This window comes from Bos mutus, chromosome 2 (assembly GCF_027580195.1).
Source record: "Bos mutus isolate GX-2022 chromosome 2, NWIPB_WYAK_1.1, whole genome shotgun sequence".
Lineage (NCBI taxonomy): Eukaryota > Metazoa > Chordata > Mammalia > Artiodactyla > Bovidae > Bos > Bos mutus.
In genome coordinates this window covers 91,147,787-91,163,767 of record NC_091618.1, presented here as the reverse complement: position 1 = coordinate 91,163,767, position 15,981 = coordinate 91,147,787, and the positions used below count along the sequence as shown (strand labels likewise).

Genomic DNA, 15,981 nt, shown 5'->3' with positions numbered 1-15,981 from the left:
TCCAACAAACAAAAGCCCAGGATCAGATGGCTTCACAGGTTAATTCTACCAAAAATTTAGAGAAGAGCTAACACCTATCCTACTCAAACTCTTCCAGAAAATTGCAGAGGAAGGAAAACGCCCAAACTCATTCTATGAGGCCACCATCACCCTGATACCAAATAAAAGATGCCACACAAAAAAGAGAAAACTACAGGCTGGTATCACTGATAAACATAGATGCAAAAATCAACAAAATTCGAGCAAACAGAATCCAACAACATATTAAAAGGATCATACATCATGACCAAGCAGGCTTTATTCCAGAGATACAAGGATTCTTCAATATGTGCAAAATCAATGTGATACACCATATTAATAAATTGAAAGATAAAAACCACGTGATTATTTCTATAGATGCAGAGAAAGCCTTTGAAAAAATTCAAACCCATTTATGATAAAAACTCTCTAGAAAACAGGCACAGAAGGAACACACCTCAACATAATAAAAGCCAGATATGACAAACCCACAGCAAGCATTATCCTCAATGGTGAAAAAAAGGAAAGCTTTTACTCTAAAATCAGGAACAAGACAAGGGTGCCCACTCTCACCACTACTGTTCAACAGTTTTGGAAGTCCTAGCCACAGCAATCAGAGAAGAAATAAAAGGAATTCAGATTGTAAAAGTAGTAGTAAAACTATTTGCAGATGACATGATCCTCTACATAGAAAACCCTAAAGATGCCACCAGAAAATTACTAGAGCTAATCCACAAATACAGTAAAGTCACAGGATATAAAATTAATACATAGAAATCCCTTGCATCCCTATATGCTTACAATGAAAAATCAGAAAAAGACATTAAGGAAACAACACCACTCACCACTGCAACAGAAAGAATAAAATACTTAGGAATACATTAACTTAAAGAAACAAAAAACCTGTATACAGAAAACTACAAAACACTGATGAAAGAAATCAAAGATGACACAAACAGATGGAGAAATATACCATGTTCTTAGATTGGAAGAATCAATATAGTGAAAATGAATATACTACCCAAAGCAATCTATAGATTAAATTCAATTTTTTTTTTTTAAACAAAAAAATTTCACAATTTATATGGAGACACAAAAGACCCTGAATATCCAAAGCAATCCTCTAGGAAGAAGAATGGAGCTGGAGGAATCAACCTTCCTGACTTCAGACTACACTACAAAGCTACAGTATAGTACTGGCACAAAGACAGAAATATACATCAATGGAACAAAACAAAGTCTGGAGATAAACCGATACACCTATGGACACCATACCTTTGACAAAAGTGAAGTTGCTCAGTCATGTCCGACTCTTTGCGACTCCATGGACTGTAGCCTACCAGGCTCTGAGGAGCCTCTCAGTCCATGGAATTCTCCAGGCAAGAGTACTGGAGTGGGTTGTCATTTCCTTCTCCAGGGGATCTTCCCAACCCAGGGATTGAACTTGGGTCTCCCACACTGCAGGCAGACGCTTTACCGTCTGAGCCACCAGGGAAGCCTTTGACAAAGGAGGCAAAAGTGTACAATGGAGAAAAGACAATCTCTTCAACAAGTGGTGCTGGGAAAACTGATCAATTGCATGTAGAAGAGTGACACTAGAACATTTTCTAATACCACACAAAAATAAATTCAAAATGTATTAAACACCTAAATGTAACACCAGAAACTCGAAAACTCTTAGAGGAAAACAAAGGCAGAACACTTGATGACATAAATCATAGCAAGATCTTCTATGACCCACCTCCCAGAGAAACAGAAATAAAAACAAAAATAAACAAATGGGACCTAATTAAACTTAAAAGCTTTTGCAGGAAAACTGTAAGCAAGGTGAAAAGACAGTCCTCAGAATGGGAGAAAATAACAGCATATACAACTGGCAAATAATTAATCTCCAAAATACACAAGCAGCCCAATACCAAAAAAAAGAACCCAATCAGAAAGTGGGCAAAAGACCTAAACAGACATTTTTTCAAAGAAGACATACAGATGGCTAATAAATACATGAAAGATGCTCAACATCACTCATTATTAGAGAAATGCAAATCAAAACCACCATGAGACATCATTGTACACAGATCAGAACTGCCATCATCAGAAAGTCTACAAACAATAAATGCTGGAGAGGGTTTGGAGAAGAGGAAACCCTCTTACACTATTGGTGCAAATGCAAACCGGTACAGCCACTGTGGAGAATAGTGTGGAGATTCCTCAAAAATCTGGGAACAGAACTGCCGCACGACCAGAACTGCCGCACGACCCAGCAATGCTACTGCTGGGCATATATTCTGAGGAAATCAGAATTGAAAGAGCAACCTAGAGTCCTTTGGCAGATGAATGGATAAGAAAGTTGTGGTATACAGACACAATGGAGTATTACTCAATTATAAAAAGGAACGCATATGAGTCTGTTCTAATGAGGATGACGAACCTGGAGCCTACTATACAAAGTGAAGTCAGAAACAGCAAGAAAAATATTCTATATTAACACATATATATGAAATTTAGAAAGACAGTGTCGACAATTCTACTTTCATGGCAGCAAAGACAACACAGATGTAAAGAAGAGACTTTTGGACTCAGCAGAAGGCAATGACTGGATGATCTGAGAGAGTAACATTGAAATATATACACTATCATATGCAAAACAGATGACCCATGTGAGTTTGATGCATGAAGCAGGGCACCCAAAGCTGGTGCTCTGGGACAACCTAGAGGGACAGGGTGGGGAGGGAGGTGGGGGCGGGTTCAGGATCGGGGGGTGGGCCACGTGTATGGCCAATTAATGTTCATGTATGGCAAAAACCATTGCAATATTATAATTATCTTCCAAAAAAAAAAAAAAGAAAACTAGTTATAAAACTACCATATGACCCAGCAATCCCATTACTAGGCATATATCCTGAGGAAACCAAAACTCAAAAAGACACATCACTGCAGCACTATTTACAATAGCTAGGAAACAGAAGCAAACTAGATGTCCATAGACAAATGAATGGATAAAGAAGCTGTGGTACATATATACAATGGAATACTACTCAGCCATAAAAAGGAACATATTTGAGTCAGTTCTAATGTGGTGGATGAACCTAGAGCCTATTATACAGAGTGAAGTACGTTAGAAACAGAAAAACAAATATCATACATTAGTGCATATATATGGAATCTAGAAGATGGTACTGATGAAGCTATTTGCAGGGCAGTAATGGAGATGCACATGTAGAGAACAGATTTATGGACAAGGTTGTGGGGAAGGAGAATGTGGGATGAACAGAGAGAGTAACATGAAAACATATATATTGTGCTAAGTCGCTTTAGTTGTGTGCAACTCTTTACAACCCTATGAACAGTCTGGGCCCGCCAGACTCTGTCCATGGGATTTTTCAGGCAAGAATACTGGAGTGGGTTGCCATGTCCTCCTCCCAGGGATCTTCCTGACCCAGGAATCAAACCACATTTCTTACATTACATGCACTAGCAGGCAGGTTCCCTGGGAAGCCCAACATATACACTATCATATGTAAATTAGATAGCAGTGGGAATTTGCTGAATGACTCAGGAAACTCAAACCAGGGCTCAGTAACAACTGAAGATGCATGGGAGGCGGAAGGAGGTTCAAGAGGGAAGAGACCTATGTATACCTATGGCTGATTCATGTTGAATGTGGCAGAAACCAACACTGTATTGTAGAGCAATTATCTTTTAATTAAAAGATTTAAACAAAAAAGCTAACAGGTATGAAAAAACAAGATATAGGATGGCAAAGTCCTTGTACTGTTCATCTAGAATGGCAAAGGCACACCAGAGTAGTAAAAGCACATCACCATCAAGTGGTCCTGATACATGGACCTTAGAGTCCAATGACACAAAATTGTCTCGCAAAGCTGTTACCTGTTTTATACCTTAACTTCATTACTTATAAACTAAAAGCATTAGTTAATGATAGTTCATAAACATTATCTCTATTTACTTGAAAAGAATTTACTTTAAATACAAAAAAGGTCGGTATCAGAATAAACTCACTGAAAGGCCTTCATCTTCCAAACTGGACATTATCTTGGAACAAAATTCCTCACAGCATAAATTCTCTTCCGCAGTTGCCACCAAAGCTGCACAGCGAGCAAATGCTCTATATAATTCTGACCAAGTTTTAAGTAAGGTCTTCATGGTGACCTAACAATAATAAAAAAAAAACTTAGAAAATGTGTACCTATATATCAAGTAACTTAATAGAATACATCTTTAACATTTTAAAAACACAGTAACACTTAAGGTGTCAGAAGAGACTAGCACAGGGTAATAAGTCTGCCCACATTCCCAGAGCTCTAACCGAAAAACTGTAGTAATACCACAATACCAGCAATTAACAAAGGTGAAGAGGAACTTCACTCTCTCCACCACTTTCCTTTCTCCTAAGCTGATTATAAGTCATAAGAAAGTCTTATAGAAGTTCATTACAAAGAGTAACATAATATTTAAAAACCGCAAATTCCTCAAGTAAAAATTTGCCTTACCACTGGAATTTTTTGTGCTGGAAAAATATGGTTTATTGGCAAAATCAGTGCACCATAGATAGCACTGAAATTATGTTCTAAGGCATCCCCTTGATTCACTTCATTGGTCTGAAAAAAGAAAATGAAGTTAGACAAATCACCATCTAATTCTAGTCCTAAATAGTGACATCTTATCACATGTAGTAAGAATCATGCTCCCCAACGTCGAGATGTTAAAACAGATGGTGAACTCCTAACCTCTGTACTCTTTGAAATTAGGGTCCTTGCAGGTGTAATCATGCAATAAAGAAGTCATGCTGACTTAAGGCACGCTCTAATCCAATAACTGGTGTCCTTATAAAAGAGGAAGTTTAATAGAAGATACTTGGAAGAACGCCATGTGAAGATAGGCTGAGATTGGAGTGGTGGATTCACAATATCAACAATTGCTGGACGCTAAGAGAAGCATGGAACACACTCTCTTTTACAGCTCCAGAAGAAACCAAATCTGCCAACATCTTACTATTGAAATTCCGGCCCCAAGACCTTTAAAAAATAAGTTCCTGTTGATTTAAGCCACCAGTTTGTGGTAGTCTCTCAAGCAACCCTGGGAAACAATATACTGTGTTTTAAGTCCTAAAAAAGAATCCCAGAGGTGATTCCACAAACTTTTACTATACGCAGAAGGTAAGACTCAAGCAAGGACTTATAAAAATGGCCTCTGCTGCTGCTGCTAAGTCACTTCAGTTGTGTTTGACTCTGTGCGACCCCATAGACAGCAGCCCACCAGGCTCCCCCGTCCCTGGAATTCTCCAGGCAAGAACCCTGGAGTGGGTTGCCATTTCCTTCTCCAATGTATGCAAGTGAAAAGTGAAAGTGAAGTCACTCAATCGTGTACGACTCTTCGCGACCCCATGGACTGCAGCCTACCAGGCTCCTCCGCCCATGGGATTTTCCAGGCAACAGTACTGGAGTGGGCTGCCATTGCCTTCTCCAAAAATGGCCTCTAGCAGACCTCAAACTGTAGGAAACCATTTAGGAACATAAATCTTGTTCTTCCAAAGGAATATGTTTAATGGAGTGTTGGCTCAAGTAGCTAAAATAAGGGCTACTGTATAATCACATAATTCTTCAGAGTCTTCACTCCATTTGTAAGTAATAACAGACTAATTCCATTAAAGATTGATAAAGCTGCTAATGAACTATTAACAGTGACAGAACTTGAGCTCCATACCTTGCCAATATTATCACTTTTTAAAGTATTTAAATGTAAAGGTCAGTCAACTCAAGAATTAAAGGTTTAGGAACTACTATATGGCTTTGAGGTGTTCACCAACATGATTTGCCATAGAAATCTAAGAATATATAGTTTAGTCAAGACATTCATATTATTCCCCACAGCACAAATGCAAGAATCCAAGATATAAACAGGGAAATCCATATCTATCATGTGAGCCTTCTGGCTTTCTAATCGTAAGAGAAAATGGACTATTTAGTCCCCACTAAGTTACACTTTTTTGAATAAGGCAGAAACACAATGAAAAGAAATCAAGTAATTTAAAGAACAGAAAATTAACCAATCCCACAGATAAAATATGTAATATCTTCCATTCAAATACAAATTTCTATTCATATACTCATGTGCTATATAACAAAGAAAGAAAAAAAAGACAAGGTACTAAACTTGAGAGAAAACATGCAGCTGACTTATATCATACCTGATTAATCAATTCTGTTAATGGGGTGACTATAATACTCCACATTCTCCAAAGATGCTCCTTGTTATCCAACTGCTTTGCATTTTGATTGACAACATTTAAGACAGAGTCACTGAAAGCGAGTGGTGAAGTTGGACCCGAAAGAACACAGCCCACAAGTGTTTCCAGGTTGAGAAAAAACCTGATGGAAAAAAATTTTTGAACTATGCATTAACTGTTCTTTTTGTAAAAATAAATTACATTATAGCAAAGTTACCCCAAAAATGAATCTCAACTTTTTTAATTTTTAAAAAAATTTATAATAGTCTAACTCAAAAGAATATCATTCAACAAACTTTCCAAAATAAACAAAATAGTTTGTTTAAAATTACCTTTCGTCTTCCACACCACATTCCAATAGATTATTATTGAAAGTTAACTGAATTAAGAACAAAGCAGGGGTTCCCTGAAGAAAGATGGGAGATGGCAATCAATTTTCTTGTTACCAACAGTACACTCTTGTTACACTTGTTTTCTACAATTATTTGAAATATGACCCTTTTAAGTTTGAGGACTTTTGAAATTACTTAGGATACAACAAAAATGATAGCAAATGTACTTCCATAAACTACACACAAAAATCAAGTTCTTTATTTTAATTATAGCTGTTCCATCTAGTCAAGCAATTGAAGAATATTAAGAGATTCCAGATATAAACACTGACTTAAAACTTGCTGGATCAACAATACCTACCATCCAGCAGATATTAAATATATTTCACTATAACTAAGCCAGTGTTACAAAGCTTCCAAAACTTGTAACAGTAACCAAAACTACATTTACATAAAAGCAAAGAGAAACCTTTTATTTTAGAAGCCTTTAATCCAGGAAAATAGTTCCATCAATATGCCATTAGTTAATGCCTCACAAGCACACTTGACTGTATTGTGCTTTGCAAATACGGCATATTTTACATATTGAAGATTTGTGGCAACCCTGTTTTAAACAAGTCTACTGGAACCCTTTTTCTAAATAGTATTTGTTTACTTTGTCACATTTTGGGTAATTTTCACGATTTTTAGTATGTGTCCTGACTGCTCGATGGACCAGCTATTATTTTGTCTCCTTCCCTCTCCTCTGGCCTCCGCATTCCCTGAGACACAATATTAAATTTAGACTAATTAACAACGCTCAAGTGGCCTCTAAACATTGAAGTGAAAGGAGCTGCACATCTCTCACTTTCAACCAAAAGCTAGAAATGATTAAACTTAATAGTGAAGGCATGCTTAAAGTCAAGACCAGGGGAAGTAACTACAGATGTGGTAGAAATAGCAAAGAACTAGAATTAGGAGTGGAGCCTGAAAACGTGATTGAATTGTTGTAATTTTAAGATAAAATGTAAACAGATGTGGAATTGCTCCTTATGGATGAGGAAAGAAAATGGTTTCTTAAGACGGAATCTACTCCTCGTGAAGATGTTGTAAAGACTGCTGAAATGACAAGATAAACTTAACTGAAAAAGCAGCATCAATATTTGACAGAACTAGCTCCAATTCTGAAAGAAGTTCTACTGTGGGTAAAACACTATCCAACAGCATTATATGCTACAGATAAATCATTTATGAAAGAATCAATCACAGAAAACATCACTGTTGTCTTAAGAAATTGCCATGGCCACCCCAACCTTCAGCAACCATCATTCTGATCAGTCAGCAGCCATCAATACAGAGGAGAAACCCCCAAGCAGTAAAAGATTATGACTCACTGAAGACTCAAATGATTAAGCAACAATTTTAGCCATCAAGTACTTTTAAATTAAGGTATGTACATTGTTTTTTTAAGCCATAATGCTATTTACTTACACTCAGTAGACTATAATATAGTGTAAACGTAACTTTTACATACCCTGGGTAACCAAAAATTTCATGTGACTTGCTTTATTCTGATACTCACTTTCTTAGCAGTGGTCTGGAACTGAACTTGTAATTATTTCTGAGCCACACCTATACTTTGTCTATGATTTTTTTCCTTTAATATAATCAGTATATTCAAATTCAATTCTTTTCGAATTTTGCAATCTAAGTTTCTCTAACTTAAAAAAACATGGATTTTTAGCTAATTTAATCATATCATTGCATCTAAGATACTTGCATTAAGAATATCCATATTAGCAACCTGATATGCTGGAGAACCTAATACTTTCTGAGGAAGTCCTTTAATTGTAATTTCCATGAGAACCTAAGAAAGACAAAAGGTTTTACTGTACATTAGTCATTAGTATTCAATATAGTTTTAACAATTTATTATAAGTAATGTTCAGTCATTAATGTAAACACATTCTTATTAGCTTAAAACATTCAAGTACAGAAACACAAAACATAAAAAAAAAGAAGGTCCTTCCTTATTTCCAGGAATAATCAATGCTGTCAGTCTGGAGTTTTTTTAGACCTAACTTTCCATATAAAGTACACAGAGAACATAACTTCCTGAGCTGGCTGTCATGTATCTATTCTTTTATGACGATATTATACTATGAGATACTTTGAACTTTCTTCACCTGACTGTGAAACAGTTTTCAGTCTACAGACATATTCTTAACTGATAAATGAATATGCATAGCTTATTCAAACTTTTTAAAAACTAATGGCCCTAGAGACTATTTTTTATACTACAAAAAGAAATTCTGCAATCAATTACATACTCACTAGTGCCAGAAGCCAATATTCAAAGGACTTCTAACTAAAAGCTGGATCTAAGACACATCTCTCAAATGTGACAGAGCCTATCAAACTGCCATCCAAATGTATTAATACACAAGTATTAACCTGAAGTATATAACAGTGACATGACAAAAATTAGTGAAAATGGTTTCATATACTCTCATTTTGAATAGAAACTAATGATAATTATGCATTCGTACACACATTTATTTTGTTCCAGCCCACAGTGCTCTGCATTTATCAACTCATTTAATTATAAACTACTACTACATCTCTTCTTTACAGAGAGGCAAGGAAATAGATAAAGTATCCAAGTTCACTCAGTCAGTAGTCAGGCTGAGGTTCAACCTCATACTAGAGCCTGGCTATTAACCACTATCCTCTACTGTCACAGCAGGTATCACTGTCATGCACACAAAGGAAACAGACTCAAAGTTTATGTAAGGGTATGATTTGTTCCATCTGCAGATTATTTTGGGAAACTCACTATTACAAAAAGTATTCCCAATTTGCTTTCTTTTCTCTACTATATCGGTCACAGTTAAAATGCAAAAGCTCTACAAGATTATTACTAGGTATTTTTTCAAATGTACAAAGTAACAATTAGTGGAGCCCAGCAATCTTGTTATAAAATTAGTGTTCATCTGAGTTTCTTCAGTTCAAATTTCACACTTATCTCATTTTCTCTGTACAGCCTATGCTTTTTCTCATCATATTGGAAGATGTGAGAGTTGCCATTGTCTTCATTTACTTTATTAAGGTTTCAAATGACTGCAAAACCAATGGGACAGCATTTATTTCAGTGCTAAATTGCTGATAAATACTTGATATAAAATGTCTTCCCAAATCTTGATCTGTGCTAGTACCTTCAAAATAAAATTCAATTTCAGAGTATGGTTTTAAAATTCCAGCATACAGGTATTGTACTTACCAGTGTTTTCAATACAGGAAATACTTCTGAATTCACTATGCTTTCCAAAGATTTTAATAAGAGAGTCAAAACTTCAGAACCTGGTCTCTCTTTTTTGTTACCTATTCAAAAGCACAAGAAGGGTTATAGTTCTAAAGATGTATCTTTAGGAGTGAAAATACAGTCAATTCAGGAGTAAAAATACATACTCAGAGAGCTATTAAAAAGTAATTTTTAAAAAATAAAGTAATTTGATTAAATAGAAGTCTAGAAGATACAATACTTTAAGTGATTTCAAAATAAATTTTATATATGAAAGCCAAAAAATTCACTGGCTGCTATAAAAGTCTTAATCATTACAGTGCTTACCTGATTCAATAACTGACTTCACCAAGCTAATTAACTCCTTCCAAATAGCATTAATAACTACATCTGCCAAACAAAATAAAAGGTATTTTAGAGTGAAGTATATATAACTACAAAGGCTCCCCCTTTTATGCTTATACTACCGAAATAAACTGAGCAATACTTTGAAATACAATTCTCCTTGTAATAGTCAACCTTTTAACTCAGTTTATAATATACTATCACCTCATTTCTGTTTAGAGAAATATGTTTTCAAATGGACTAACACACTCTGGATAATTTTTTCTATCAATCATATTTTCTGTTATTGAACACTTTTTATTTTTGATACAAGGAAAAACCAAGATTCAGAAGGATATCTGAAAGCCACTAGAAAAAAATCTTCCAGCAAGTTAAATAGCAAACTATCTTATTTTTGAAATGTGTCATTATTTGATAGGCTTTAGAACACAGGAGGTTTAGGTATAGATACTAAAATCACAAAGCCCAGGTTTGAATCATAGCTCTATCACTTCGTAACCAGGCATAAGTTAGTTACTTCTCTGTACAACACAATCCCTTATCTGCAAAATGGGCTAATACACAATAAGGTTACTATTAGGATTAAATGAATTACATATAAAGCTCTTGCAGAACAATCTAGAAGCAAGTGGCACCATATAAATATTTATTTTATTTTTAAACACAAGTTTAAGCAATAAAAATCTTCTCTTAAATATTCACCAGAAGCATCTTTTCCAACTGCAACAAAGCTATCATGAACAGCAGTGATAAGTGTATTTGAGTGTTTGGAGAAAAAAGAAGAGCTGCTGATTAATGGATGTTCAAGTGGTTCTAAAAGAGAAAAAAAAAGACAGTTATTCAAAACCAAAGCTTTATGAAATAAATTTCCCAATATAAAATGTTAGGTGGTCTGCTATGTTTTCTATTAAAAGACATAAAATTTCTTCACCCCAATTACAGTGTTCTGAATTGTTTTAATAATTGAAATTATTTTTTAAAAATTAAATACCTAGGCTCAGTATAAGTTTGTTTTGCTTAGCAAAACTCACGACTTCTGGACCCAACAAAAAATGAAGCAACATTTCAAGCCCCAAAAGTTGTATAGAGGGGATTGTGGCCATTCCAAAATTTGAATTCAAGTTCATCCGAGGGGTTACAGGAGTTCCATATGGAGAAGCACCTTCAAAAAACAAAACAGCTAAGTTATGCATGATTAGTTACTCAAATATATTTTACTTCATTTCAATGCAATGTACCTTTAAGATTAAATAATGTGTTTCTCAAATAAAAGTTGAAGAGTTTTTGTTTAAAGCCCATAACAGAGTTCCTAATACTAATCTTACTAAGGACTTCCCCAGTGGTCCAACTGATTAGACTCTGCACCCCAGCAGAGTGCAGGTTCGATCCCTGGTCGAGGAAGTCACAGCCCCAAAACAAAACTAAACATACCAGGTTAAGAAGAACAAGATTAAGAGTCCTACACACACAAAAGATGAGTGTCATACACCATTTAAATGAAAATAAATCTCAGGCATTTACCTATACCCTTAAAATATTAACATGCAGGCATTTCTAAAAATATAAAATTTGACTTAGAACAGACCTGCTACTTTTAATAATAACTCTTAAGATTCTAAAAACAAACCTAAGGATCTAATGCACTTTACATAATGTCATGGAAAAAAGTTGTCTTATCCAACTATAATAATGCAATGACAGCAGGAGACAGTAATTGGATTCTTCACCACCTGAGTCACCAGGGAAGTCCTAATTCATACAGAAAACAAAACAATTTTGTGATATGGGAGCCAAAATTATGTGATTAATTTTATGTAAATTACATGGAACAAAAACTTGATTCAAAGTCTTTTTAAAAAAAATACAGAAAAAAACAAAAACAAAAACAAGTAGGTCTACCTCTTACCTTTGTGTACTGGGGTCATAGGGCTTAAACCTGGAGTAGTAGCTACACGAGATGAATTCCCTTGAGGTGAAGCATTAGAATCAATGCTTATTGTGCTCTGAATCAGAGGCACACAAACCTATTGGGATTAAGTAAAAAAGAGACAGGGAACTGTATCTGTAAACTGCATAAATGTCATTTTTTAAAAAGTCTTACAAAATACAGTTAAATTTCCTTAAGAAGCAGTATCAATTGTCTTAGTATGTTGAAATTTTATCAGCCTTGATACACAAGGTAGAAACTGAAATCTGGAAAAGTGAAAAATCATATTACAATCATATTTGCCCTAAATATATATTATTTATAAATTTCAGTACTACATTCCAGATGGAAAATTATACACGTAAAGAGCTTTTACAAGTAACATATACATGAGTTTTAATGTTACTGGCAGATAGACCATTTTAAGCTTTTTAAAAAAACACCTTAAAAAATATGAACTAAGACAACTTCAAGCTCATTTCTAAGATTATTCCAAGACCTGTCAAATCTAGCCAGTAAGCAGATTATGCCAAGGAATGGATGGGACAATTGGGTAAGATTAGCCTACAAGGAGGACATCCCACGTGGTGCAGTGGTAAAGAATCCTCCTGGCAATGAAGGAGAAGCAAGAGATGGGGGTTCAATCCCGTGGTCAGGAAGATCCCCTGGAAAAGGAAATGGCAACCCATGGAAAGAGCCTGGTGGGTTACAGTCCACGGGTCAAAGAGTCATACATGACTGAGCACACATAGCCAACTAGGAACTAATAATGGTAGAATTTGGAAAAATTATGATCCCAATCACATGCTAACAATCAATGTCCAATTTTAATTAGTTCATGCTTTAAGCTGAAACTCTAATACTTTGGCCACCTGATGTGAAGAACTGACTCATTTGAAAAGACCCTGATGCCCAGAAAGATTGAGGGCAGGAAGAGAAGGGGATGATGGAGGATGAGATGGTTGGAGAGCATCACTGACTCAATGGACATGGGTTTGGGTGGACTCCAGGAGTTGGTGATGGACAGGCAGGCCTGGCGTGCTACAATTCATGGGGTCGCAAAGGGTTGGACACGACTGAGCGACTGAACTGACCATGCTTTAACAAATTTAAAAACTTCAATACAGTAAGCAATTAAGCATTTAAAAAGAACTTGCTAAAAAAAAACCCAAGTATACTTGAGGAAGAAATGATAAACGAATTCAGCAAGGTATGCACAATACCAGGTTAACACACAGAAATCTGCTGCACTTCTATTCAGTAGTATCATCAGAAATGGAAAGTAAAAAATCCCTTTTAAAATCACATAAAAAAATACCTAGGAATACTCTTGATCAAGGAGGTAAAATTCTTTTATTCTGAGAACTACAAAACATTAATAAAGGAAACTGAAGATGATTTAAAGAAACGGGAAGGTCTGTGCACAATTACTGAGCCTGTGCTCTAGAGCTCAAGTGCTCCAACTAACGAGTCCCACGCCAGGGTCTGTGCTCTGCAACAGAAGCCACCACAATGAGAAGCCCGTGCACGGAGAGTACCCACCACTCCTCAAAACTAGAGAAAGCCTGAGCAAAGTAATGAAGAACCAATACAGTCAAAAATAATTAAAAATTATAAAGACAAAAAAAAAAAAAAAATGAGAAGATATCCCATGCTCTTGCACTGAAAGAATATTGTTAAAATAGCCATACTACCCAAAACAATTTAATGGGATTGCTATTAAATTAGCCATATGGAACCATCCCAGAATTGCCAAAGCAATCCTGAGGATAAAAATAACACAGGAGTATAACCTTCCCAGACTACTACAAAGCTACAGTAATCAAAACAGTGTGATAACTGCCACAGGAACAGATATACGGATCAATGGAATAGAATAAACAGCCCAAAAATAAACCTTGTGGTCAATCTTTGACAAAGAAAAGAATATACAATGGTGAAAAGACAGTCTCTTTAGTAAGTACTGTTGGGAACGTTGGACAGCTGCATGTAAATCAATGAAGTAGAACACTCCCTCGGAGAAGGCATTGGCACCCCACTCCAGTACTCTTGCCTGGAAAATCCCATGGACAGAGGGGCCTGGTGGGCTGTAGTCCATGGGGTCGCTAGGAGTTGGATACGACTGAGTGACTCACTTTCACTTTTCACTCTCATGCATTGGAGAAGGAAATGGCAACCCACTCCAGTGTTCTTGCCTGGAGAATCCCAGGGACAGGGGAGCCTGGTGGGCTGCCGTCTATGGGGTTGCAAAGTCAGACATGACTGAAGTGACTTAGCAGCAGCAGCAGCAAACTCCCTTACACCATACACAAAAATAAATTCAATGTCGCTTAAATACTTAAGTATAAGACAGGACACCATAAAATTCCTAGAAAGTAACATAGGCAAAATACTTGCTGACATAAATTATAGTAATGTTTTCTTAGGTCAGTCTCCCAAGGCAATAGAAATAAAAGCAAAAAAAATCCCAAATGGGACCTAATTAAATGTACTCAGTATAGTAAAGCCCCAGTAAAGGAAGGCATAACAAAATGAAAAGACAATCTACCAAATGGGAGGAAATATCTGCAAGTGATGTAATCAACAAGGGCTTAATTTCCAAAATGTATGAACAGCCCACACAACTCAGTAATGAAAACCCAATCGAAATGGGCAGAAGACCTAAACAGACACTTTTCCATGCCTATAGGCACACGAAAAGATGCTCAATTTCATTAACTGCGTTAGAGAAATTCAAATCAAAGCTATAAGGAGGTACCACCTCACATCAGTCAGAATGGCCATCATTAAAAACTCTACAAACAACAAATGTTGGAGGATGTGGAGAAAAGGGAACCCTCCTACAACGTCAGTAGGAATGTAAATTGGTACAGCCACTATAGAAAACAGTATGAAATTTCCTCAAATAACTAAAAATAGAGTTGCCATCTGATCCAGTAACTCCATTTCTGGGCATCTATCTGGACAAAACTCTATACTTTGAAAAGACACATGCACACCTATGTTCAGAGCAGCACTATTTGAAGTCAAAAAGAGACAAATAGCACACGGTATCACTTACATGTGGAAATAAAATGACACAAATGAACTTACTTTCAAAACAGACTCACAGACACAGAGAACAGACTTGTGTTTGTCAAGGGGGAGGGCAGGTGGGGGTGGACTCGACAGGGCACTTGGTTAGCAGACACAAACTGTTAAATACAGGATGGCTAAACTACATGGTCCTACTGTAGAGCATAGGGAAATATATTCAGTATCCTGTAATAATGGAAAATATGAAAAATATGTAACTAAATCACTTTGCTGTACACCAGAAACTAATACATGTAAATCAACTACACTTTAATAAAAAATAAATTAAGGACTTCCCTGGTGACAGAGTGGATAAGAATCTGTCCCCAAAGAAGGGGACATGGGTTCAACCCTTGGTCCGGGCAGATTTCACATGCTGTGGAGTAACTGAGCCCATGTACCACAATTACTGAGCCTGTGGCTCGAGAGCCCATGAGCTGCAACTACTGAAGTCCACTCGTCTAGAGCCTGTGTTCTGCAATGAGAGGCCTCTGCAATGCAAAGTCCACACACCAAAGAGTAGCCCCTCCTTGTTGCAACTAGAGAAAGCCCATGCAAAGCGACAAAAATCCAGCACAAAAATAAAAATAAAATTATTAAAATATAAATTAAAAATAAATAAGAGTAGTTATCAGAGCTACCCTTTTTTAACTTAGACAAAATAACAAGTTTAAATGCCAGCAAAGATAACAAAATCTAAAGGAATAAACTCATGTGTAACAATGAAAAGCTACAAGGGTATTAAATGATTGGTTAT

At 36.1% G+C, this 15,981-nt stretch overlaps 1 protein-coding gene across 5 annotated transcripts in view; it reads right to left on the bottom strand.

Annotated features, from left to right (window-relative positions):
• Positions 1-15,981, bottom strand: part of RIF1 (replication timing regulatory factor 1) — a 55,181-nt gene that overhangs the window by 24,809 nt on the left and 14,391 nt on the right. For 4 of the 5 annotated variants that reach the window (XM_070390282.1, XM_070390296.1, XM_070390304.1 and 1 more), the window contains exons 11-20: positions 12,129-12,246; positions 11,214-11,384; positions 10,925-11,035; positions 10,205-10,267; positions 9,857-9,957; positions 8,357-8,443; positions 6,598-6,671; positions 6,227-6,407; positions 4,530-4,637; positions 4,039-4,188 (exon numbers count right to left, since the gene is read on the bottom strand). In XM_070390282.1, the coding sequence (XP_070246383.1) occupies positions 4,039-4,188; positions 4,530-4,637; positions 6,227-6,407; positions 6,598-6,671; positions 8,357-8,443; positions 9,857-9,957; positions 10,205-10,267; positions 10,925-11,035; positions 11,214-11,384; positions 12,129-12,246 (1,164 nt within the window). The remainder of the gene's footprint in view (positions 1-4,038; positions 4,189-4,529; positions 4,638-6,226; positions 6,408-6,597; positions 6,672-8,356; positions 8,444-9,856; positions 9,958-10,204; positions 10,268-10,924; positions 11,036-11,213; positions 11,385-12,128; positions 12,247-15,981) is intronic. The other variant, XM_070390290.1, reaches the window with a different exon arrangement.